The sequence below is a fragment of the Mobula hypostoma genome, chromosome 11 (genome assembly GCF_963921235.1).
Source record: "Mobula hypostoma chromosome 11, sMobHyp1.1, whole genome shotgun sequence".
NCBI lineage: Eukaryota > Metazoa > Chordata > Chondrichthyes > Myliobatiformes > Myliobatidae > Mobula > Mobula hypostoma.
Window position 1 is genome coordinate 42125619 of NC_086107.1, and position 24775 is coordinate 42150393.

The 24775-nt window shown below is 39.5% G+C and overlaps 1 protein-coding gene across 1 annotated transcript in view; it reads right to left on the reverse strand.

Moving 5' to 3' along the window:
- Positions 1-10809, reverse strand: part of tub (TUB bipartite transcription factor) — a 361133-nt gene extending 350324 nt beyond the window's left edge. The window contains exon 1 of the mRNA XM_063061893.1: positions 10564-10809. Coding sequence (XP_062917963.1) covers positions 10564-10619 — 56 coding nt within the window. The 5' untranslated portion in view covers positions 10620-10809. The remainder of the gene's footprint in view (positions 1-10563) is intronic.
- Positions 10810-24775: the final 13966 nt, after the last annotated feature.

Here is a 24775-nt window from a genome sequence, read left to right on the forward strand (position 1 = left end):
AAGCCTCAGCATTAAATCTTTGCTTTTATATTCCAGCCCTCTCGAAATGAATGCTATGATTACATTTGCCTTCCTTACCACTGACTCAACCTGCAAGTTAACCTTTACAGAATCCTTGATTACTGAATTTTCTCGTCATTTAGAAAATAGTCAGCCTTTATTCATGCTATCAAAGTGCATGACCATATATTTCACTACACTGTATTCTATCTGCCTCTTCTTAATTCTCCTAATCTGTCCAAGTCCCTCTGCAAAGTCCCTGCATCCTCAACACTACCTGCCTCTCTACCTATCCTTGTATCATCTGTAAAATTGGCCACAAAGCAATCACTTTATCATAGAAATGAAGACAATGGAGCCCTATGAGACTAATGCCATTAAGTCTGAAGAATACATACAAGATAATGCTAAAAATATTGCACAATCATTTGAAAGATCAGCTATTTTTCGTAGGGTATTTTTTGTTCTTTGAAATTTAACAATTACATTTCTTCTGTCATTTTCTTAAAACTACCCTTTTCCTTGTATGAAGTGTGAACCATAATTTTAGCCTGAGTTTGATCCAGCTATAAGTAATTTTTCATTCTTTCATGCTGCAGACAAAGCTGAAAAGTATCCTACACATTCAGCCTACAGAAGCAAAGTTCATACAAGGCCTGGTGCACTATTGATAATACAAAGTGTTACGGCAACTTGGCTGCTCCATTCAATTTTATACCCGTGCTTCCAACAGAAAAACTAAATCATTATATGAATCAGAAATGCGTCATCAAGATCAAGGGTAAATCTAATATCACACTATATTCTCATAACTTGTTTGCTTCTTTTAATCTCAGAACAACATACGTTGAACTGTTTGGAAAATGTAATGCAAGAGGAATGATGCCTTGGCAGGAAAAGGTTCTCTCATATGTACATTTCAAGAACATTACACCCAATTAACCTATAACCACACCTTTCTGTGACTACAGCTGTATCGTACAAATGGTTAGAAGAAAATCCCCATGACCGGTTTGTGAAGTCAGTTGCTGAGGAGCTAACAGAAAGTATTTAGATTAGATTAGATTATGAGGACACGCAATCCTCTTTTATTGTCATTTAGTAATGCATGCATTAAGAAATGATACAATATTCCTCCATGTGATATCACAGAAACACAGGACAGACCAAGACTGAAAAACTGACAAAAACCACCTAATTATAACATACAGTCACAACAGTGGAAGCAATACCATAACTTGATAAAGAACAGGCCATGGGTGCAATAAAAAAAAAGTTCAAAGTCTCTCGGAAGTCCCACATCTCACGCAGATGGGAGAAGGAAGAAAACTCTCCCTGCCATGCCTGACCACAGTCGAATCTGACATCCGAAAACTTCGAGCCTCCCACCAGCCCTCTGACACTGAGCACTGAGCACCATCTCTGCCGAGCGCTTCGACTCCAGCCCCAGCCACCAGATGCAGGCAAAGCCGAGGATTTGGGGCCTTCCCTCCGGAGATTCTCGATCGCACAGTAGCAGCGGCAGCGAACTGGGCATTTCAGAACTTTCTCCAGATGTTTCTCCATGCTTCTTACGTCTGTCTCCTTCAAATCAGAATTGTGCACTGCATCCTACTTAACAAATACGATATCATTTCACCGGAGAGCTGCGCGCGCTGCGTCGTGCCCCCATCTTCTCCTCCCGCCTATTTGCAGGAAAGAAGGGAAAATCTCAATTCCCAAAGATAGACCTTAATGTAAAAGGAATTTGTCTTATGGAGATACTCACTCAAATTAGACAACCACTCTGTTAATGGATTTAATGTCAGCAGAATGTATGACCGAGTCCCAGAGCAAATTCTAGGCCTTCTTCCAACATCCGTTTGATATGATACATTTCACTTGTTACATCTCAAGTGTTACAAATGCTTGCCTAACATGATTTTGTCATAATATTGTATTCCTCATTTTAATTGCCAGTCAAATTCTGAATTAATCTTATCCCATACAGAGATTTTTCACAAATGATCCCAAAAGTCAAAAAACTCGAATTATATTATCAATTAATTATAATTTAATGGAATTAGATAGGAAATTCTCTTCACGGTCATTGCATGCAACCATACAGTGAAGGCAGGTATATTAGGATCTGGCAAATAAGGAAAATTAACAGATATGCTATTACAAGGAGATGCCTTTTAGGTAGCTAGAGATGTTATTATCAATGCACAACAGCTTAGAAGATTGTTAGATTTCCTGTGGCTTGTTCTTAATCTGAATTTAGCAGCTGAGTCAACTAGCTTGGAGACATAAGAGACTGCAAATGCTGGAATCTAAAGCACAAACAATCAGGACTCTGATGCAGGTTCTTGACATGAAACATCAACAATTTTTTTCGTTTCCCCCACAACCACCTCCTGACACAGCTCAACCCACTGAGCTCCTCCAGCAGATTGTTTCACGAATTGCCTTAGCACAGACATTATACTCAGAGCTTCCGCACATCAATGTCAAATAAATGCAAGAATTAATAATGAAATAGACCTTTAAATAAATGTAATAAGCAGCAAAATAAGATCATTTTTGTAGACAACGCGATCAGGAAAAAAAAGCTATCTATAGACAAGGTTGTGTATTGTCTCAGCCCACCACACATGGACCAAATTATTTTTAGAAGGTAGCTGATTTATAGTAGTGGTTATTGGTTTATTTAATAGTTCTGTCATGATAATGTTTCTGTAGATAAATGCACAAAGATGCAATTCTGGAGTCAACTCACTAATCTGGGCCAAAAATGTAACAAATTCTGAGAACAAACAAGAGTTGCTAGCAGACATCTAATCAGCAAGGATAGCTTAGAAAAAAACTCGCTGCACTTTTCTCAACAGCATGCTAATTAGTAAATAGGTTGGATATCTAAAGAGAAAGAACTCAAAGCAAGATTAGTGCTGCCAGTTCAAGTGTGCTTTTTTTAAAAGAAAAGGTGAATCAACAAGAAAAGGCCATAAAATCCAACAAGCCAAATTTTTAGTGTTAATCTCAATCCCATCTCAGCACTTTCATACCGCACTCTCCTAACCCTTAGTCTTGTTTAATACCCAATCTCCTTTGGCTCTTTTACTCTTACATCCCCTTCCAGCCAACTTTCTCTACAAGTATACTGCCGTTTTGTACAACGCAAGCACGAGGAAATCTGCAGATGCTGGAATTTCAAGCAATGCACATAAAAGTTGCTGGTGAACGCAGCAGGCCAGGCAGCATCTCTAGGAAGAGGTACAGTCGACATTTCGGGCCGAGACCCTTCGTCAGGACTAACTGAAAGAAGAGCTAGTAAGAGATTTGAAAGTGGGAAGGGGAGGGGAGATCCGAAATGATAGGAGAAGACAGGAGGGGTGGGATGGAGCCAAGAGCTGCTCTTGGCCTGCTGCGTTCACCAGCAACATTTATGTGTGTTGCCTTTTTATACAAGATTATTTTTCCAGTCCAGCTTTGTTTTCCCTGTATCTGAACAGAAAACAGTTAGAACTTTCACTTACACAGGGCCTCTCAGGTCAACACAAAGTATCTTGTGACCTTGAGGAGCTACCACCGCTAGAAAACAGTATGCACTCAGTGGCCACTTTATTAGGTACGCCTGTACACTTGCTCATTAATGCAAATATCTAATCAGCCAATCATGAGGCAGCAACTCACTGCACAAAAGATATGGTCAAGAGGTTCAGTTGTTGTTCAGATTAAATATCAGAATGGAGAAGAAATGTGATCTAAGTTACTGTGACCGTGGAACGATCGTTGGTACTAGACAGGGTGATTTGCATATCTCAGAAACTGTTCATATACTGGGATTTTCACACACAACTAGCTCTGGAGTTTACAGAGAATGGTGCGAGAAACAAAAGAAAATCCAGCAAGTGGCAGTTCTGTGGATAAAAATACCTTGTTAATGAGAGAGGTCATAGGAAGATGGGCGGACTGGTTCAAGCTGACAGAAAGGCGACAGTAACTCAAATAACCATTTCTTACAACAGTGGTGTGTGGAAGAGCATCTCCAAATGCACAATATGTCAAACCTTGAAGTGAGTGGGCTACAGAAGCAAACGACCACAGACTTACATTCACTGGCCACTTTTTTAGGTACAGCAGGTACCTAATAAAGTGCCGCAGAGGGTATGAGAACAAAAACACAAACTGCAAAATCTTCTATCTTCCTAGGTCACATAAAAAAAAAACCACTAGACAACAGGAAGCATCACAGACAGTCTGTCTTTCTGTGAAAAGGCACAGAAAATCTCATAGAAATGTAAAAGTGCATGAGTAGCTGACGGAAATAAGTATTAGTTTTTAAGAGTTATGGAATTATAGAAAGATAAACCATGGAAACTGTCTTTTACATTAATCCTATTTTTTTTTTATTTTCCCTACATTCTCAGCAAATCTTACTAGATTCAATGACTCCCCCGTACACTAGAGCCAACGAACTTACCAAACAACATGTCTATGAGATTTGGGAGGAAACCAGAGCACTTGGAGGAAACTCACAACTAGAGAGAGAATATGCAAATTCCACAGAGAGTCAGAACTGAACATGTGTCAGTGAGCTCGGTGAGGCAACACAACTGGGCGTCACTAACATTGGGAAAATTAATGGAGCTGAATTACAATAAATCTCCAGGATCCCATGACCTGGATTCCAGCTGTCTGGAAAATAGTGGCTATGGAAATGATTGATTTGCTGGTTAACATCTTCCAAAATTCCATAGTGGGGATACACTTGCCTCCTTTACAGATGGAAAATAGGAAATTTAACCCTACTAATTCAGGAAGGATAGAGAGAGAATGAAGCAGAGGGGAGCTAAACCTATTTAGTTCAATATTAAACTCAGGGAAAGTAGTAGATATATATTTGGAAAATAATTCCAGGTTTGGAAAGACTCAACATGAATTTATGAAAGGACATCTGTTCTGACAAATGTTAATGCTTTTTTTTTAATTGTAGCCAGCAGACTAACTCAGGTGAACCCAGAGGATGCATTGCATTTGGACTTTTAGAAGATCGTCAGAAATGTGCCACACAAGAGATTATTAAGCAATGTTAGATAATGTGAGGGATTAACTTTTCTGATCAATGGATCTTCATCATACTGGAGAAATGAGAACCTGTAATATATGGAGAGTACAAAAGGAATATGTACAATGGGATGTCCTGGTGACAAATGATTCTGGATCTATCAAATTAATAAATGAATGAGGGCATCTTGGGAGTTGCAAAACACAACAGATGTTGGACATCTGAAATAAGAGAATGCTGAAAATACTCAATGGATCAGGTAGCATCTGTGGGGAGAGAAAAACTGAGGTAAGTTTAGAGGTGAATGGCCTTGCAACAAAACTGGTCAGTTCTGACAGCAGGAGAACGACCTGGCTGTCTGAAATTGTTGAATTCAACATAGAGGGCTGATGGGTCCAGTGCCTAGACAGTTCTGAAGGTGATGTTCATTAAAGTTAGCTGGGCTTCATTGGAATTATGTGGGAAGTTGAAGTGTGCAGCTGGCACAAACAATTTACTGGCCAGAAAAACTGCTGGATGAGCTCAAAAGGTCAAAGTAGCATCTCATGGTCAACATTACAGGTCAAGACTCTGGTTCAGGACTGGGGCCAAATTCCCGACCTACTCTGGCTTCCATTTTTTATCTTCAATTCTTGAATACATGAGTATATCTTTATATTACTCCAGAATCTCTCTCAAATCTGATTCTGACAGATTTATACCAAATGGGGGAAAAAAATTCTTCAACCCATCCTGAATGTTTTCAACCAATCCTTGAGCAGGAACAGTCTTTTGATATAATTTGCCACAATAATTCAGTGGATTTACTTTTTGCCCATCGTAAAAGATATTGTTTTCCAATGTTTGCATCACTTACCAGAGTTGGTACTAAACATTAACTTGTTTCTCATCTAGAATACCTGTTTAAGCTTTGATTTTATGTTGTCCTTTGTTGTAAAGGAGAAGTCCATGGCCGTGTCAAGATTCATAAAGGCTTCCTGATTATTGATCCTTACTTTCAATTTGAAACTACTATTTTTATATAGTGCCACTAGTAAAATATTTAGCTCTGAACCACTCCTGATATTTCTCATCCATCTCAATATTGTGTAAGTCCCCCTTCAGTGATGTTCCACTCTAATTGTTTCCCTTTCCAGTGAGAATTAGTTTGACGGATTCAGTTTTGGTTTGCTGTGATCTGTCTAGCCTCGCATGGCCAGTACTCTTGCTTGCAATAATTAAAGTATTTTGAAGTTTTTAAGGTGATAGACATGCTAAGTGTTTGCTACAGTAATAGATTTTCCCACCATATGTGTCTTTCAAGCCACTTGTGCTCTGTGGTGTTGGAGTTCACACAAATTTCCTGCTATGGGTCTAATCAAAGTTTCTCCATGCCTGTTCAGATGGCATCTCTTGCAATATTTAGTAACTTGAATTCATCCATTTGGTCCCTGTGGATTCTTAATATCTCAGAATGGAATGTGCAAATTTAAAAATCACCATATATATAAGTAACTCGAAACAAAATTATTCAGGGGCTCCTCCATAGACTGCCTCTCTCCACTGTTCAGAAACATGATTGCAGACTACAGTGCAGTTAATCACACTTCATGGTTTGCGTTACCTTCCAAGTTTACATGAATGAGTAAGATTAGGCCAAAAAGAGACATTATCTTTTTCAAGTCTGTATTCAGTCTGTATTCATAAAATATTTAATGTTAAGGGACCCCAAACATTCAACAATACAGTTGTAATCTAAAAGCAGAAATTTCATACAAACACAAGTAAGCCATTCTAGCTAATTTTGCAATCCAATTAACCTATTTTGAATTTCCATCCATTGACTATAGTTCCAGATGTGGGTATGTAAGATAGGATTAGAAAGTTTGCATTTGACACAAAAACTGGTGGTATTGGCGAAAGCAAGGAATGTTGTCTAATGCTACAGCAAGATATAAATCTAACAGAAAGTTGCATAGAGCATTACAACTGGAATTTAATCCTGGCAACTGAGAAATGATGCATTATGGGAAGTCACATATTGAGTAGAGCATCTACAGTAAATATTGATGAAGAAAAAGACAGGTAGAAGAGAGAGGGATTCAAGCCCATACTTCCCTGTAAATGGCAACACACATTGAAAACACTGTGAAGAAGGCATATTACACGTTTGTTTTCATAGGTCAGGACAAAGAATATATTTTGAAATTTATAGTTTCCTGGCTCAAGTATTGTGTGAAGTTTTAGCCACTACATTAAAAGAAGGGTATGATTGCACTGGAAAGTGTGCAGAGGTGATTCACCGGGATATTTCTTGGATTGGAAGACATTAATTATGGGAATAGAATGGACGGGCTGGGCTTGTTTTCCCTGCAGCTAAAGGATGCTGAGGGATAACGGGATAGAATGTATATAAAATTATAAAATTATCCATTAAAACATGAGGACATAGGTTTATGATGAGAGGGAGGAATTCTAAAGGGGATTTGAAGGGAAAGTTTTCTAACTAAACATACAGTATAGTGAGTGGTTAATATTGGGAACTTACTGTAAATTCAATAAATTAATAAATTATTTCATTATTGTTACATGCACTGAGGTAGAGTGAAACGTTGGTCTTGCACACCATTTCTACAGGTCAATTCATTACACCAGTGCTGTGAGGTAGTACAAGGGAAAACAATAAGAGAGCGCAGAATGAAGTATTACAGTTACAGAGAAAGTGCAGTACAGGTAGACAATAAGGCACAAGGTCATAAAGAGGTAGATTGTGAGGTCAAGAATCCATCTTGACATATGAAGGAATTGTTCAATAGTCTTTTTTACTGTGGGATAATGTTATAACTGCCAAATGATAATGTGTAGAATCAGACAAATTCAATATATTTTAACAGGGGTTTAAATAGAGAAGACTTAGGAAATTACAAACCTAATACAGGCAAATGAAATGTGTCTACTGCATGTTTCAAACAGGTCAGCATGGATTTGGTGGGTTGGAGGGCCCATTTTGAAGTTGTTCAAATTAATGACTCTGTATTTCTCAGTAGCCTTAACTAAGAAAGATCTTGCCTGAGGGGACTGAACTTTACAAAGTTCCACTTCTCTTTGCCATCATTCCTAAACAGTAGCTCTAACTTATTCTAGTTTGCTCCAAATCAGGGATTTCCAACCATTTTGATGCCATGGATCAATACCATTAAGCAAAGCATCCATTAAGCAAATACCATGAAGCAATGTGTCCATGGACCTCAGGTGGAGAATCCCTGCTCTAAATCATGCTGCACATTTCTTTAAACATAGTAGTGGGTTTCCACAGGAAAGGAAATGAGAATGTAGGCTCTTTTTAAAGAGGGAACATCAGAATCAAACTGCATTAAACAGCAAGTGTATAGTGAGCATTAAGTTTGAGTTTTGGGGACATCTTCCAAAGGACAGGGTGCTAGGAACAAACTGAAAGAAGAGGCAAGACTAGAAGAGGAGAAAGACTACTCAAAATGAATGCGATGTGATGGAAAGTCATAAATTATTATGCCACTAAACAGGATTTTGTCATACTGATGCACACACATGCATTCTTAGTATCTAAAAGGTACAATTGCCCCATACTCCATCTATCCTAAAAGGCAGCATTTTTAAGATCCTTGTTTTACGTAGCTCTGTTATCATTATCTTCACAAGAGGAACAAACCATGCATATTTAATTGGCTGTCCCCTGCATAGACTGCTGTTCATTGATATTTAACCTATTCTGTATATATTTTCTTCTTATCTTAGGACTTGCTCCTAACAGTTTTTTCTTTACCAACTGGGCATTTTTGTTCTTTCTTTCTCTTCATGTTTCATCCTCCCAGAAACCCAATCTAAAGTTCAGCCTTGAAAACATGAACAACAATCTTGGAGATCCTCCACAATTCTCCTCCAAGTCCAAAAAGAAGCAAAATGAGCAGTGTTATCACTTTCTTCTGAAGATCTAAATTAAACAGATTTAGAAAAATGTAGTGCAAGATTTACCATGATATTGAACCAATTTAATACAGTGCTGACAGAGACTGCTACTTTGTATGGCATTCTATACTCAAAGATGCCAAAATACTATTGCCTTTTCATTCATTCAAGAATTTCACTCCTCAGTCCTCATTTGGCCCCTTTCCTGTAGAAGTGGTTAAACTCAATTAGTCAACCATTTAAAGCAATGCCAAAATAAAAACAATTTTAGCTACAATTTCTCTTCCAATAGCAATTGCAGTAATTGAAAGGAACTTTTAATGGACTGCCCATTCAAAGAATCGATATAGGTAAGTTTAACTTCTAAGTTTAATGTGTGATCATGAATAATCTTCATTGTTTCTTTCTATAAAAATAATAAAATCAATAAGAAATTAACAATTCCATATAGTTGCAATACACCACATGCACCACAGAAATGCAAGAATGGATTCCTTAAAATGATAAGTAATCTCTACTAATAATAAGGATAACTTATTGTGCCTTGTTCACAGAAAAAAAAACATAACGGATATCAAAATGCCTTTAATTTGGTAACAGTTATCCACAATTACCACTTCAGCAGTCTAGACAGAACAAACTATACTGGAGCCCTCGAAACACATCTTCTTTGCTTTGTCTCTATCATTACAATTTGCTTATTGCTGAAACCAGTAATGTCTAGTACCAAATGTTTTGCCACGAAGTTGAACATTCTATTTTCAATACAGGTAAACGTCAATATAAACACTCGTTTAATAAGCAGCAGTCAAATATGGGGTTTGGGAAACGTAACACACAGGCAATATATGCATTCCTGTATTTGCAACTGAAAGAGTTCAACATAGCATAGTCTAACTACTGCAAGGGAGTCACCACTCGGCAGCCACAGGCTCAACACTGTCAAAATAATTTGCACGAAAATTGGCTAGAATAGACAGGTGCTTGAACAGGTGAGGGGCAAAACTGTAAAGATGAGAAAAATACATTGTTCAGTTTGGAAGAATAAAAGAAAAGCTTTGCCCAATTTAATGATGAAAAACAAGACTTCCAGAAATTTCTCTAGATTTTTCTTGCAACTAAAGTAAATTCTATTGAATGGGAAGTTTTTTTTTTCCCGAATGGTTTTGTTACCCTTCACAACCTGCATCTAACCTGACTTTTAATTAATGTGTTAACCATTTAAAAATATAATGTCCCAATTGCTTAAACACTTGATTTTTATACATATGTATGACTAATTGGGAAAGCATTCAATGAACTGTTAGTTATTTAAAAAAAATACTGGCACATAGTTCTCCAGTTGCAATTTGAGTATTTTTGAAGTACATTCAGAACGAACCCCACAGCATTTCCCATAGATTTGATAACATCACACACCAACAGAAAGATACCGTGTTTCCCTCAGGCTTCACGGCGTGATGCACTATTTTTAAGAAAGGTAACAGTCACGGCTTGGTGTTGTCAATATTAATATTCCGAATAAGTGGGTGTAATGAATTCATTGGACTGCTGTATATTAAAATAATTCAATAAGAAAACGCATAGAGTACCTATCATAACTCCATCTGCTGTAGGACATGGTCCTGTTGCTGCTGACTCCGTCCATTCTCCTTGGCTACACTGCAATCCAATCTTGCAGGAGTGGGTAAGTCAGGTGGAGCCCAGGGAATTTTCCAACAGAGCCCAGGGCAGAAATTACCTGCCTCTTCTCTTCACTGCAATTCCGTCCAGGGACTGATGGAACGCGAAACTGGTCCTGTCAGAGTTACACCTCTGCAGTGAGGGATACAGCAGAGATGCACACAAACTGTTCTCGTTTGAGCCGACAAAATAAGGACTGTGCCATGTTATTGAGAGGGGGAAGCACAGAAGGCACAAAAGAATTATCGTACAATGTTTTATTTCTAATCTCTCTCTTCAAGCAAATTCCTCATTCATTTAAATCACAAATGCAGCAGCTATAAAATGCCTGCCTTATGAAGTCACTCTTCAATCGGCTGAAACTAGATCCAGCTCCCTCTGCTAATTTACTGCTCGTCTTCCTTATTTATTCCTGTTTCCACAGATACAGCGCTATTCTTTGACATCACTCCCTCTTCTGTCCAATCACACAGTCTACAATTCATTCAAACCTCATCCTTTCAGAGGCTCTAATTAAATCCACTCTGTCTGAAAGAACACTTACCACAGGCTACAATATATATCGCCTCAACTCCTAGGCTACTGCCTCTTCATACATTCATTAAAACCCGCATTAAGCGTTCTTATCACATTACAGAGAAGTACATTTTATATTATCTTCCCTACAGTTAGTCACAGTCATTTCAGCTGGTTAAGGGATTTTATAACATCTTCCCGAGGGAGAAGGAAAGATGTTAAATGAAGCCCTTTTAGCTTAATTGTGCAATTATTATTCTTTCACACCCCTATAAATGATTAAAATATAAGATTCAAAGAATACTGAGAACAGACATTTCACTAATAACTGTAAACAATGTCTAGCTATCTACTGTCAAGCTGCAAAGTAACGCTGCTTTAAAGCATTTCTCTTGCTGTTTTCCACAACTGCTGCTGCCCTAATGTAACCTGCTCAGACTGCTTTTGTACAAATTCTTATGTTTGCTCAGATGCTAATATTATTCGGTGAAATTCAGGAAGTATTAAACTATATTGGCGTTAATCAGAAATTATTGAGGTGGAGAGTACCAAGGAATTAATTACATGGTAATGAATCAAATATTTTGAGGAACTGCACAGACAATCTGGATGAACAATGAGCTAAAAATAAACTACTGGAAGAACTCAATAGGGAAAGCAATGGTCAATGTTTTGGGTCAAGACTTGCATCAGGGGTCTCAACCTCAAACGGCAACCATTAATTTCTTTGCTCCAGATTCTAGTATCTGTATTCTCTCGCGATTAGATTAAGTCTAGGCTGTTTCTAACCATTACCTCAACAACAGGATTGAATTACAGTCTTGAATTTAGTCCCGGGTTTTGTATTTAATGTACTACATTATTATTAAATTCACGATGTTCTGCTTACAGTAGTTGTTGAATATTGATTAAGGAATGAGGAAGAACTGTTTTAACAATTTGCTATGGAGATAAAAGGCACAATTGGAAATGAAATAATTAAATCTAATGGATAGTCAGTGAAAGTATATGTTATGAAAAAATACATAGACTTTACTTTTTATAAAGAATGTAGGTGAACAAGAATGCAATATATTTATAAGACTTACTTATATGAAGAGCTTATGTTGATAAATATAAAAATCATCTTGGTTGTGGCTGCCACATCTCATCCATCTTTCAAACTGCACTAAGTCATGGATTTGCACTCAGCTGCCGAGAGCTCAGGGACTGAACTGTCATTCACTCCTCCTGTGAACTTGCTGTGGAATCCAGCGGCTGCCTTGTCTTGCTGTTATTCTACTGTATTGTGGTGGAGACTGTGCGAGGCCGGACAGTGCAGCACCGGAAGCTTCATTCACTTCAACAAGTGTGCTGGCGAAATGGCAAGTCATTTCTTCAAAATATGTTTTATTTTTTTCTGAGGGGATAATGAGTTTTAATTAACTTTATTTTAACATGGTTTAATAGTTTGCTTTAAATTTAACTGTTTAAGTGCCATTGAAAATGCCTCACCACTCTCACAACAGGTAAAACCCCAACTTTATCTTATGTAGGAGTCCATCTGTGTGTCCTGGGGCCTAGTTACTGTTCTGACCCTGCTGCCAGGCTGCACTGTACAGAGGGCCAGAGAGGTCTCTCCTCCATGTTTAGTTCTGTGTGCAGTCATGTGGGCACTACAGATAACAGTTTCAGGCAGCACCCACTCCAGCACATTCAGATTATACATCTCAGGATTTGACAGTCAATAAGTGACAACAGTGTACAGACCTAAATTATAGTCTTTCAAAATCATCTTCACCAAGAGCACTTCCCATAGAATAGAAAATTACATCCATACTCAGTCATTTCAGAAACGTGAAAGTTGATAGATAATGATAGACTAGTTAGTGTAACACTTGCTATCAGGAAATTATAGTCGAAATAGAGTAACTGGAGACCATGGACATTTTCAGTGGATCAGAGAGCCAGCATGATTTTGGAAAGTATCTTGCCTTCAACAATCTGGCTAATATTTTTTTTGGAACCAAGATAAAATTAGTGGACAGGGGAATCTCTGGATTCGTGCCAAAGAGTCACGGCCCAAAAGGTCGATGGTACTCTTTTCCATAGATGCAGCTTGGCCTGTTGTGTTCCTCCAGCATTCTGTATGTGTTGCTCAGATTTCCAGCATCTGCAGACTTTCTCTTGTTTGTAGATGATATTCACATTGACTTCCAGAATGTATTTCCTCAAGTGCTTCATGAGAGGTGTTTGCATAGTTACTGTCACAAGATTTGTATTGAAACTCTAGATCTATTTCTTAGGGTTGTTAATGGGGATAAGCTCCCACTACCTATTAAATGCTCCCAATGGCATGTGCCTCAATTAATCTCTGACAACCAAGTCCTGATCCTGTACTTCATGTGTGGCTTAGCTACTAAGACTGGTTTAACCATTTCTACTGAGAGGAGAGGGGGCACTGGTGCCTTAAAACCAGTCACTTTGGGCAGAGGGGGCTCATCAGTCATGGTTGGCATCTCATCTAGAAGAAGTAAAACTCTGATCTCAAACCTCCGCTGCTTTGCAGCTATACCAGCTCAAGGGAAAGTCTTCGGGAGTATATCTCGAGGGAAAAATCTGGAGCTTCAGTCCGTAAGGCAATCCTACATTGAGTTCGGTTCAACACCGACTGGCAACAACTGCGACACTGCTGGTACCAAACGGTATCATTCTCTGCCGTTCCTTTAGGTTCATCAGATGCATGGAGAGGGAGAATCTGCTACACGGGCAACAACTTGCTCTCCATAGTGTACTGCCCAGGCTTGGACACAACAGCTAAGATGCAATATCCATGGTCGACCCTGACGGATGGAGGCCTCAGTCACTCATACATTCATTAATTTTATTTGAATTTAAGTTGTCCAACTGCCATGGTGGAACTTGAATTTATTTCCCTACATCAAAAGTCCTCTCTATTGGCTGTAGTCAAGAAAATTATGTTATCACATCCAAAGAGTTAATTATAGATAAAGCACATACTTATCCAGTGGAGTACCACCTAGGAACCATTCCACTGGAATTCAGTATGTCAGGTAAATGTAGCTTTGTTCAAGCTTTTCCTCACGGTCTCTCTATTTCATAACATGTGACCCACTGCCACCCATTCTGTTTTCGAGATTACTCCTTCTTGTTCACCCCTCTCCTGGGATCAGCAAGTAGAAGATTTAAAGTATAAATCTCTGTTACTAATGAAGAAAATTCGGAAGTATTTTATACCCCATTGGCTGGTCCCTTCCAACTGTTCTTTCTAAGTGCCATGGTCAGCTGGGTATACCAGCTCAAATTCAACTCAGGTACCATAAAGCCTCACGCATCTGAAAGAGGCAGGAAGCTGGCCTCATTCCTTCCCCTCAACTCCAGCCCTCAATCCCCTCATTAGAATGGTATTAAGCTCGCAATTTCTGCAGGGTAGCAGACTGCACATAGATGGGTTTCACATGGAGTTTAGCGTGGGCACAGGAACTTTGCTAAATGCTCTGCACATTAAGTCTTGGATCCATTGAAGGGTCCTTTAGTCTGTGAGAGGTCAGAACAGGACAAAGCTGTGTGAACCTTGAGCAAGAGTTAAATTTTATATTTAAAAATAATTCCAGATATTCTTAGTTTTAAAGTATTCCCGTTAATCATCTGAGAGATGTTTAAACATTTCTAATGTGTTACTTAGTCAGATTTTGAACGTAGTTTAAAAGTTTCAAGGTGCATTTGGGTTAACTTGGAATATTTTAGTCTTACGAGTTCATCGCCTTCCAACATTTTCGTTATTTTATGTAATTTTGAATGTTCTTAAATTTATCAAAAATATTCAGTGTTTTAATCACTGACAATTCTTTTTATCGAAGGGGTGACATAACTCTGTATTGTCTCCCTCTTTGTAGGTGGGTCTTGTTTTTCCACTTCGGGTTCCCAAGACAGCATGAAGACTTTTTTTGGTGTGCTGTGTCTTGCTTCCAGGTATTCCTCCTGACATTTACTGCAAATTGTCACTGGGATGATCACAATAGTTGCATTGTGTTTATTTAAATGTCAGACACAAGATGATGATGCTTAGAGCTAATTATATTTTCTACCTTCACTGATTAATCATCATACTGAGTGTGATAAATGCCAGGGTTTACAGACAAAATCAATGCTCCCTGCATTAGCAGGTCGCTCAATTGCCAACTTTTACTCACATCGTACTTTTGACTGAATAAACTTCCAGTGCTGCACTGCAAGTGGATAAACGCTGCCAAGCCATAAAAGGAAAAATAAGAACGGTGTCAAAAATTTTGGCAAAAGGATAGGTTTTGTGATTCATTGACCTTTCCTCATCAAAAGAACAGAGAAATGAAGGCTTATGTGGTGAAGTTGCCAGAGAATAGGACTAAAGCAGGCAGACCAATGATATTGTGCATTTATGTAAATGAGTTCAATGGTCAGCAGCTGAAATTATGTTATTACTTTATCAGAAGACTGAGGTACCATGTGTGACGTTCTTTTAAGTTCAGCAGAAAGGAAGATGTCACTCATGGTACCTCAGAATACTATTTTGCCTTTGACAAAATAGTAATGTAATTTCAGTTTACAACGGGAGAGTAACATTTTGAAGTTTAGCAGAAAGGAAGGTTACTCTCCTGTTGTAAACTTCATCAGACCTTCCAACTTTCCATGTAAATAGCAGAAAGGCCGGCTGGAACAATACATGCCCTCAGCTAAAGTAGTACAAGTCTCAACTGGACATGCAAGGAGAGAGGGAAAGTGAGAGAGGGAGGGAGAGGAGAAGGGGGAGGAGAGGAGGGGAGGGAGGAGGAGGGTGAGGGTGAGGGGGGCAAGTGGGAGAAGGGTGAGGAGGAGCGGGTGGGAGAGCGGGATGGGGAGGGGGAGTGTGGGAGAGGGGAGGAGAGGAAGTTGATGGGGAGGAGAGGAGAGGGGAGGAGAGGAGGGGGTAAGGGGAGGGGGTTGGGAGGGGGGAACGGGGACAGGTGGAGGAAGGGGGAGGGGAAGGGGAGAGGGAGAAGAGGAGAGCAAGATGGCAAATACTGATGTAAAATACTCAATAAGGACCTTACCCGCATCTCCACATCAAAGTAAATATTCCCTACCCTCTCCCTGGTTATCCTCTTGCTCCTGATATATGTATAGAATGCCTTGCGATTCTTTTTAATACTGCTTGCGAAGTACCCAGAAACTAATTGAAAGAAAACACAGAAGCAGGAGACATGGGACATGGGTCTACTTACTCTTCTTATAGTGAGGTGCTCACATACAACGTGATGGTGTATAACATATGACATTCATGTACCTCTTACATGTAACCTATAATGAATTATTTAAACAAATAAAGAATGCTTATTCAAACAATATCTTCATAATATTACTCAAATATTTCTGAAATATTAAGTACACAACTCCTCCCTGCTTAGTTATAAACTCCAACTCAATATTGAATGCATCTCAACTCAAATATGCAATGTATTGCTCTCTAGTCTCTCCTATACAAGTATTGGTTGAAAGATATTACACCCCAAACCAGAGGCAAGCCCTCTCTGTCACTCTCTGGTTAATTTTTCTCCACAGCAGTAAGAGAACGTGATGCAAAGACTACGGCGCAGTCACAGATGTGCTGGACAATGTGGAACATAACATGTGAGTGTAGTGGCTGACGTCCATTCCCTTTACCTTTTTGAAAGCCACCTCACACTGCTTCGTCCATTGCCATTTCTTCCCATTCTATACTAATGAGTTCAAGGGGTGGAATGCAGTAGCCAGGGTGGGCAGGAATCAGGTATAGCAATTGACAAATCCTAAAAAGGACCACAACTGTGACATGTCCTTTAGCCTTGGGGTATCCACCACTGCTTGATTTTTCTCAGCACATTTGTTTAACACTTGCATGTCAACAGTGTAAGTGAGGCATTGTTTGAAGAATTCACATTTTTGTGTTGTGCTCTGAGAGCATAATCTGCTCATCATTCTAAAACAGTCTTCACATTTTGGAAATGTTCCTTGTCATCCTCACCAGAAGCAATGATATCAGATAGGTAACTTTGAGTGCCTGGGCAGCCTTGCATTACCTAGTCCATAGCTTTATGCCTGAGTGCAGGTGCAGATGCTACTCCAAAAATAAGCCAATTATAGCAATATAGCCCTTTGTGAATGCTTATGGTGACAAACACTTTGGACTCTTCTTCTATTCCATCTATAGGTAGGGTTTCACTTTGCTGAAGTTTTTCCCTCCTGAAAGGTTTGCAATGATATCCTCGATCCAGGTCAGAGAGTATTGATCTGCTTCCAGCACTGGGTTGATGGTGACCTTAAAATTTCCACAGATCCTGACAGGCTCTTCGTTCTTGGCTACTGGGAGCATTGGGTTCCACTCAGACTTGGAAAGTATTCCATCAACCTCCATGCCATTGAGCCCACCGGTTACTTTAAAACGGATTGTATAGGGAACCATATGGGTTTTGTAAAGCTTGTGTGTGGCATTTTCATTTAACAGTATTTTACCCCTAAAATGTTTGAGCTACAATGTCATCCTTGAACACTACTATGGCATCATCCATTACCTTCCTTAATTCACTTTCAGTTGACATTATTGCAGGGCATGTGGCATGCAAATAGCTGATGGATCTCCAATCAAGATGGCTCTCCCACAATGGTGGCTCTCCTGTTTTACAGTACAAGCCCAGTGTGGCTTGTTGGTTGTTGTATTTCATTGTTACAAATGTTATTCCCACAGGAGTTATCTTTTCTCCAGTATAGGTTCTGAGTTGGATATCTGCAGGCTTCAGTTCAGCATTTTTGAAATGCCATTCAGACTCATTTTGAGAAATGACTGAAACAGCTGAGCCAGTGTCTAATTCCATTTTAGTTAATTTCTCATTCAATTTTGGTGTGAGTCATATTGCTTGGTCTATTGTTAGTTTTCACATTTTAAATCCCAAGGCTACTCAGTCCTGTGTCACTCTCATCATTATCAGATTATTCATCAACAGCATGCTCTTTTTGAAACTGCAATTTGACTCTTATCTTCATCTCTTCCTGCGTAGTCCATATTATTTTTGTCTGCCTGACATGCTCTTAGTACCGGTTCTATTTTGTTGCATTTTCTGCAAGTTTCATCCCTAGACTTGCTGTATGTGTGCCCCTGTCACAATGGTAACACAATTTGTTCAGCCTGGCAGGTTCATACTTAGACATTGCCATTTTGTTTATGCTCATTTTTTTTCCTGACTGCAATTCAATTGTTTCTCTGTTTGCTGTTTCCATTGAAACAGTGATTTCAACTGTTCTTTTAAATGTGATTTGTGTTTCAGTTAGGAGCCATTTTTGAATGCTTTCTTTTAAGAGTCAACAAACTAAACAATCTCTCAGTGCATTGTTAGGCCCATCTCTGAGCTGGCAATGCTCAGACAACTTCTTCAATTCAGCCACTTCAGCTGAAATGGACTCCCCTTCCTTTTGATTCCACTTATGACACCTGAAGCATTCTGCAATCAACAATTGTTTTGGTTCTAAACTTTGCTGCATTATGTTCATTTCATCCATTTTCTGCCCTTTTATTTAACTCAAATGCCTTTCTCTCCACTTCCAAAGAAAAAAAAGCATGCCGTGCTTCAACAGGTAGGTCATCTCTAGACTTCCCCATCAGCACTGTTATGTTTTGTAACATCAAAAACTAATTGAAAGAAAAATGCAGGAGCCAGGGATATGAATCTACTTACTTTTCTTTTAGTGAGGCACTCACATATGATGTGGTGTTATAATGACATATGCCATTCACATACTTCTCACATATAACCCATACTGAATGATGTAAACAACCAAGAGGGGCTCTATTTGATTCTACCTTACTAACCATTACATGCTTCTCCTTTTCTTCTTGACTAAATTCATCACCATCCTTGACATCCAAGTTTCACTTACCTTGCCATCCTTGTCTTCTCTTCTGACTGCAACATACTGTACCTGTCCAGTACTCTGTGCAGTTAGTCTTTAAACACTCCATATGTGGGATGTGGACTTGCCCCAAAATAGCTGTTCCCAATTAACTCTCTCTTGTTCCTGCCTAATGCTCTCATAATTTGCCCTGCTCCAATTTCATTCTCTCTCGCAAGGTCCATACTTATCCTTTATATATAGCTATCTTAAGACTTAAGGAGTTATGGTTACTGTTTCCTAAATGCTCTCTCACTGAAAGGTCAGTCACCTGGCCAAGCTCATTACCCCATACCAGGTCCATTACAGCCTCTCCTCTTGTTGGATTATCTACATATTGATTTAAGAACCCCTCCTAATGCACCTACAAATTCTGCCCCATCTAATCCTCTTGCACTAAGAAGGTCCCAGTTTATATTAAAGAATTTAAAGTTCCCCATGACAACAATCCTATTGCCCTTACACCTCTCCTTAATCTGTCTGTATATCTGTTCCTCAGTGTCCTGGTGGCTATTGGGGTATTGTAGTACAATCCCATCAGAGTGATTGCACCCTTCCTATTTTTGAGTTTGATATTGTCTAGTCTTACACTGTGTTGAAAATTAAATTAATCCCAGAAGTCAAAAACAGTGGTTGAACAATCATAATGAGCAAACAAAATGCAGTTTACGTAGCTACTGCACTGCAGGAGCTTTCCAAAGTAGGTGAACAGTGCTGCCCATATAGTGCACGATCCATCCCACTCTAACACATACTTTGCACAATCAACATTTCAAAAAGAAAGTGGTTATTTTTTTCCCTTTGCAATTTCAGAGAACTATTGCGGAAGGACAGACAAATCTGCCAAAAGCTAATCAACATTAAAAGAAAATCCAATCTGATTCAATCTTACTGTTTTAACATGGATTAACCACCTCAATGTGGGAACAATTGTAATCACTGACAAAACTTTAAATGCAAGGGACTGGTTAGAAGCCTTATCTCTGATCCATCAATTTTTCTTCAGTCCTTCAACTTATTTCTTAGGTACTATTCAAGTGAGGATAAAAATCTAGTACAGTATATTTGCATAACTAATTATCTTCTTGTAGTCTTATTGAATATGGAACATTTGATGCTGATACAGGCCACCCCCAGGTAATGAAATGGTAAGTCAGAAAATACACAAAACTACCATAACTCAATATGGTAACAATACCTCCACACTATTGTAATGAATGATATCAAAAACATATAAAATTAATAAGAATGAATTACTAAAAGTGGATAGAGAAGAAACTAGTTCTATTATTCATAGAAACAAACATATATACAAACATCAGAAATTTGAATTTAATATTATGAGATCTCATCCATAAACAAGGGTGTTGCCACTCGTGCGCTGGCAATGTCAGAACCCAAGTGTGAAGGAAAGACAGGCTCCAATGTAGAGATGGCGACCGGCATTTATTCATAAGAATTCCAACAGTACGGCTGAGGCTCGGCCAAACAACACCACAAGACATAAGACTCACAAAACTAGGACCCCGCGATTAGCACTAATCAGGCATCCCCTTACGTAATAAAAGTAACACAGAATCCCCAAGCCTATCAAAATAAATTTAACAAGTTTAAACAGAAAGCACCAGGACACCACATTACAAAGAGCCTACACTTTACACTTGAGAAAAAATACACCGAATTCTAAACAATTAACAACTCCCATTAAACAACAACTCAAATCCCAGTGCTCTCTAGCTCCCTGCACAAGCCCACAGAGCTCATTATAATACACCCCTCTCTCTGGCCAGGGAAACCTTGAGAGAGGCATGGGGAAACTTGAGAGAGACCCAGGGAACCTCAAGACTATGGGAAAATTGATAAAAAAAAAATTCAAAAACCTTGAATAAATCTCAGAAACCTTGAATAAACCTAGGAAACCTGGATGGTCATGGGAAACCTGGAGGACCTTGATGACTTTGAGAACCTCAGCAAATCTTAAGAAGCAGCCCAGAAAAAAGCCTTGAAACCTGGAAAGTCTTGAACATAGACTAAAGAAGCTTGGAACGTGGACTTGAGAAACTTGGAACATACAGTAGACTAGAAAAACACAGAACACAGACTAGAGACTCTAGGAACATGAACTTGAGTAATTCAGAATGTGGACAAGAATAGATGACATTCTCACCTAAAGCCGACCGATGTCAAAATGTCACTGTTCAAACTCATTGGGTCCATTACTCAGTGGGGTCCTTCTGTCACAATGTGCACTGGAAATGTCAAAGCCCAAGTGCAGGGGAAAGACAAACTCCAATGTAGAGACAGTGACCAGAGTTTATTCAGAAGAATTACAACAGAACATTGGTTGCTCGGGCCAAGCAACACTATGAGACATAACATTTCAAAACTGAGACCCCACAATTAGCGCTAATCAGGCATCCACTTAAATCATACAAGTAACACAGAATCCCTGAGCCTATCAAAATAAATTTAACAAATTTAAGCAGAAAGCACCAAGAGACCTCTCTACAAAGAGTGAGTCACTTGAGAAAAAACACAAGAAACTTTAAATGATTAATGATTCTCATTATGCAACAATTGACCGATTCAGGTACTCCAAAAACCTTGGAGCCCAAAGCTCTCCAGCTCCCCATACAAGCTTGAAGAGCTCACTATGGGTGTCCCCAAGTTTGGTGTTTGTAACCCAGGGACAGCATCTCAGAATGATTAAAATATGTGATATAAAGCTATTTTATTTTACATTGTTCAAGATTATCTAGACATTCCATTATCAAACATGGTGAGCGTCACAGGAGATCCCTCACAAAAGTTTTCCAGTGAACAGATATTTAAGAATAAGGGACCTCAGATTAATTTAAACAATTCACTTTAAATTGGAATTCAGGTTTTAAACACTCAGTGAGAAGCATCACTGGCAGATCTGCAATTAAACCACTGCTAATCAAAATAGCAAATAATAAGTAATTTGATGAATGTTTTAGTAGGCATGTGTAAAGTAAAATAGTGCTGTAACATAAGACATTGGGCAACCATGCCAAAATAATAAAATAACATTTCAATCAAATATTACCACAATCATTGCTTCAACCAGCACCTTAACAGAAGTTATTTACCTAAGATAAGGTGTTAATCTGAGTACAGGAATGTTTGGCTTCAAACTCTACTTCAGGACTAGATTATATAAGCTAAATCAAAATTTCAACACTACTAAGAGAGAACTAGGTTGTCAAAAGTGTTGTCTCAAAGTGATGTCACCAAAATGCATTAATGTTTTTGTAGGTAGTAAAACTTTTATTATCCATTGTTAATTGTCCTTGAGGTCAGTGATGAACTGTCTTTTTCAGCCACCGCAATTATTCCTGCGGTGTCTTTTTGACATTGAAAAGGCTGTGCGATAGCAGGTTGGTTTTGAAGTTGTAAGACTTAGATCAAGGTATAGTAATACACTTCCCAAGTCTAGACAGTGTGTACCTTGGTTTGAGGGGAGAAGGTGGGAAGAGAATATTTCAATGGTTCAATAGTACCACTTATTATCAGATAATGCATACAACATACAAGCTGAAATTCTTACTCTACACAGACGTCCTCGAAACGGAAAAAGAAACATCAAAAAATGAATGACAAAAAAACATAAGAATCACAAAGCCCCCTGCCCCCACCTTCCCATGCACAAGCAGCAGCAAGCAGCATCAACTCTACCCCCTCCCCATCCCCCTACTTATTCTGGCAGAAAGGATCAGCATTCCCAGCACTCACCATGTAAGCAACAGCAAAGCCCCCAATGAGAGACCATGGTCTGCAGTGCGTCAAAAACTAACTGTTCATTCCAACAGTTCCATGTGCTTACCACCCTTCATGATAGCAAAGGACAGGATTTGGGTTGCATTGTCAGAATGGGCCAAGCAAGAACATTAAGAAATTAGGACCAAACCCCTCAAGCCTGACCCACCATCCCATATGATCATGGCTGATCTATGCTGGCAACTGTGGCTTTTCAGTGCCATGTTACCATAACTCTCAATTCACTCCTGTTTCAGTTCTTTTCCCGTCTCCATCTCTAATATGTGTGTGTGTGTATGCACCCTTAACTCCTGGTGGAGTCGTAAGGGCGCCATCATGACAAGCTTTTTGGTGTGGTCATCGTACGGCGTGTCTTAGGCATCTGAAACCTGGCGGAGCTCATCCCTCTCCGGGGTTTTTTTTACGAGGTCGAGTTGTTAGCTCGACACTCAACCCAGGCACGGACGGAGAGCATGCAAGAGAGCCGGCCGGATTTGAACTCGGGACCTCTCACCTCGAAGTCCAGCGCTGATGCCACTATGCCAGAAGCCGGTCAATCTCCAATATACGTATCTAATAATACTACCTAGATGTTCTGTTTTGTAACTCCAAAACATAAAACTAATTGGAAGAAAAATGCCTTGGTAAAATGGCGCAACCAAACGTGTGCCACAGCTCTCTGATAGTTAAAAAGCTATGAAATCCGACTAAAAAAAAATCACTAAAAATAACTCCTCTGAGGTAACTTGTGTTAAATTATCACTACAAACAGTGAAGGGGCGAATGATGGCATTTGGATTTGAATTTATTTAAATCTTACATCCGTCCCACAATATGAGGGAGTAAAAATCTTTGTGTTATGACTCGGTTGCAATGTACAGACATGTGAATTTAAAAGTCAAATGGCTTGTAGAAAGAAGCTGGTCTGTAGTCTGTTGGTCCTGGCTTTAATGCTGTGGTATCGTTTACCAGGTGGAAGCAGCTGAAACAGTTTATGGTCGGGGTGACTGGTGTCCCCGATGATCTTTCAGGCCTTCTTTCTGCACCTGCTGCTGTAAATGTCCTCAGGGGAGGGAGGTTCTCATCCACTGGGCTGTCCGTACCACTCTCTGCTCTGCCCAGCGATCAAGGTTAGTGCAGTTCCCGTGATACAGCCAGCCAGGATGTTCTCAATGGTGCTCCTGTGGAAGGTCTTGAGGATTTGGGGGCCCATGCTGAACTTATTCAGTTGCCTGAGGTGGAAGAGATGCTGTTGTGCTTTTTTTGCCACACAGCCAGTGTGTACCATCCAGGGGAGATCTTTGTGATGTGTATACTGAGGAAACTGAAACTACTCACCCACTCAAATGCAGTCCCATTGATGCTGATCAGGGTGAGCCTGTCTCCGTTCCTCCTGTAATCCACGATCGACTCTTTTGTTTTTTGGACATTGAGAGAGAGGTTGTTATCTTGGCACCACTGTGTCAAGGTGTTAACCTCTCCTCTGTAGGCTGTCTAGTCATCACTAGAAATAAGGCTGATCAATGTTGTGTCATCAGCAAATTTGATCAGCAGATTGGAGTTGTGTGTGGCAGCAGAGTTGTGGGTGTAAAGTCATGGATCGCTCTGGGCACCAAGAGAAGAAGTCGGGGTATGGGCAGAGGAGATTCATTGCCCGTACAACTGGCCCAGACGTGAGGTTGGATTGCTCTGGGTGCCAAGCTGATTTGAAGAGCTTGAGAGCAGCTTTGGGCTACGTGGTAAAATCAGGCCTGGAGCAAATCATTGGGCAGTGTGGTCTAGGCCTGGAGCCTTTCGCTGCAGCTGGATCCTAGTGCAAGATACAATTCACTGTTTAGACAATTTAAACACTGGCCCAGATCGGAGGTGAGAGCTGATTTTGCTCAA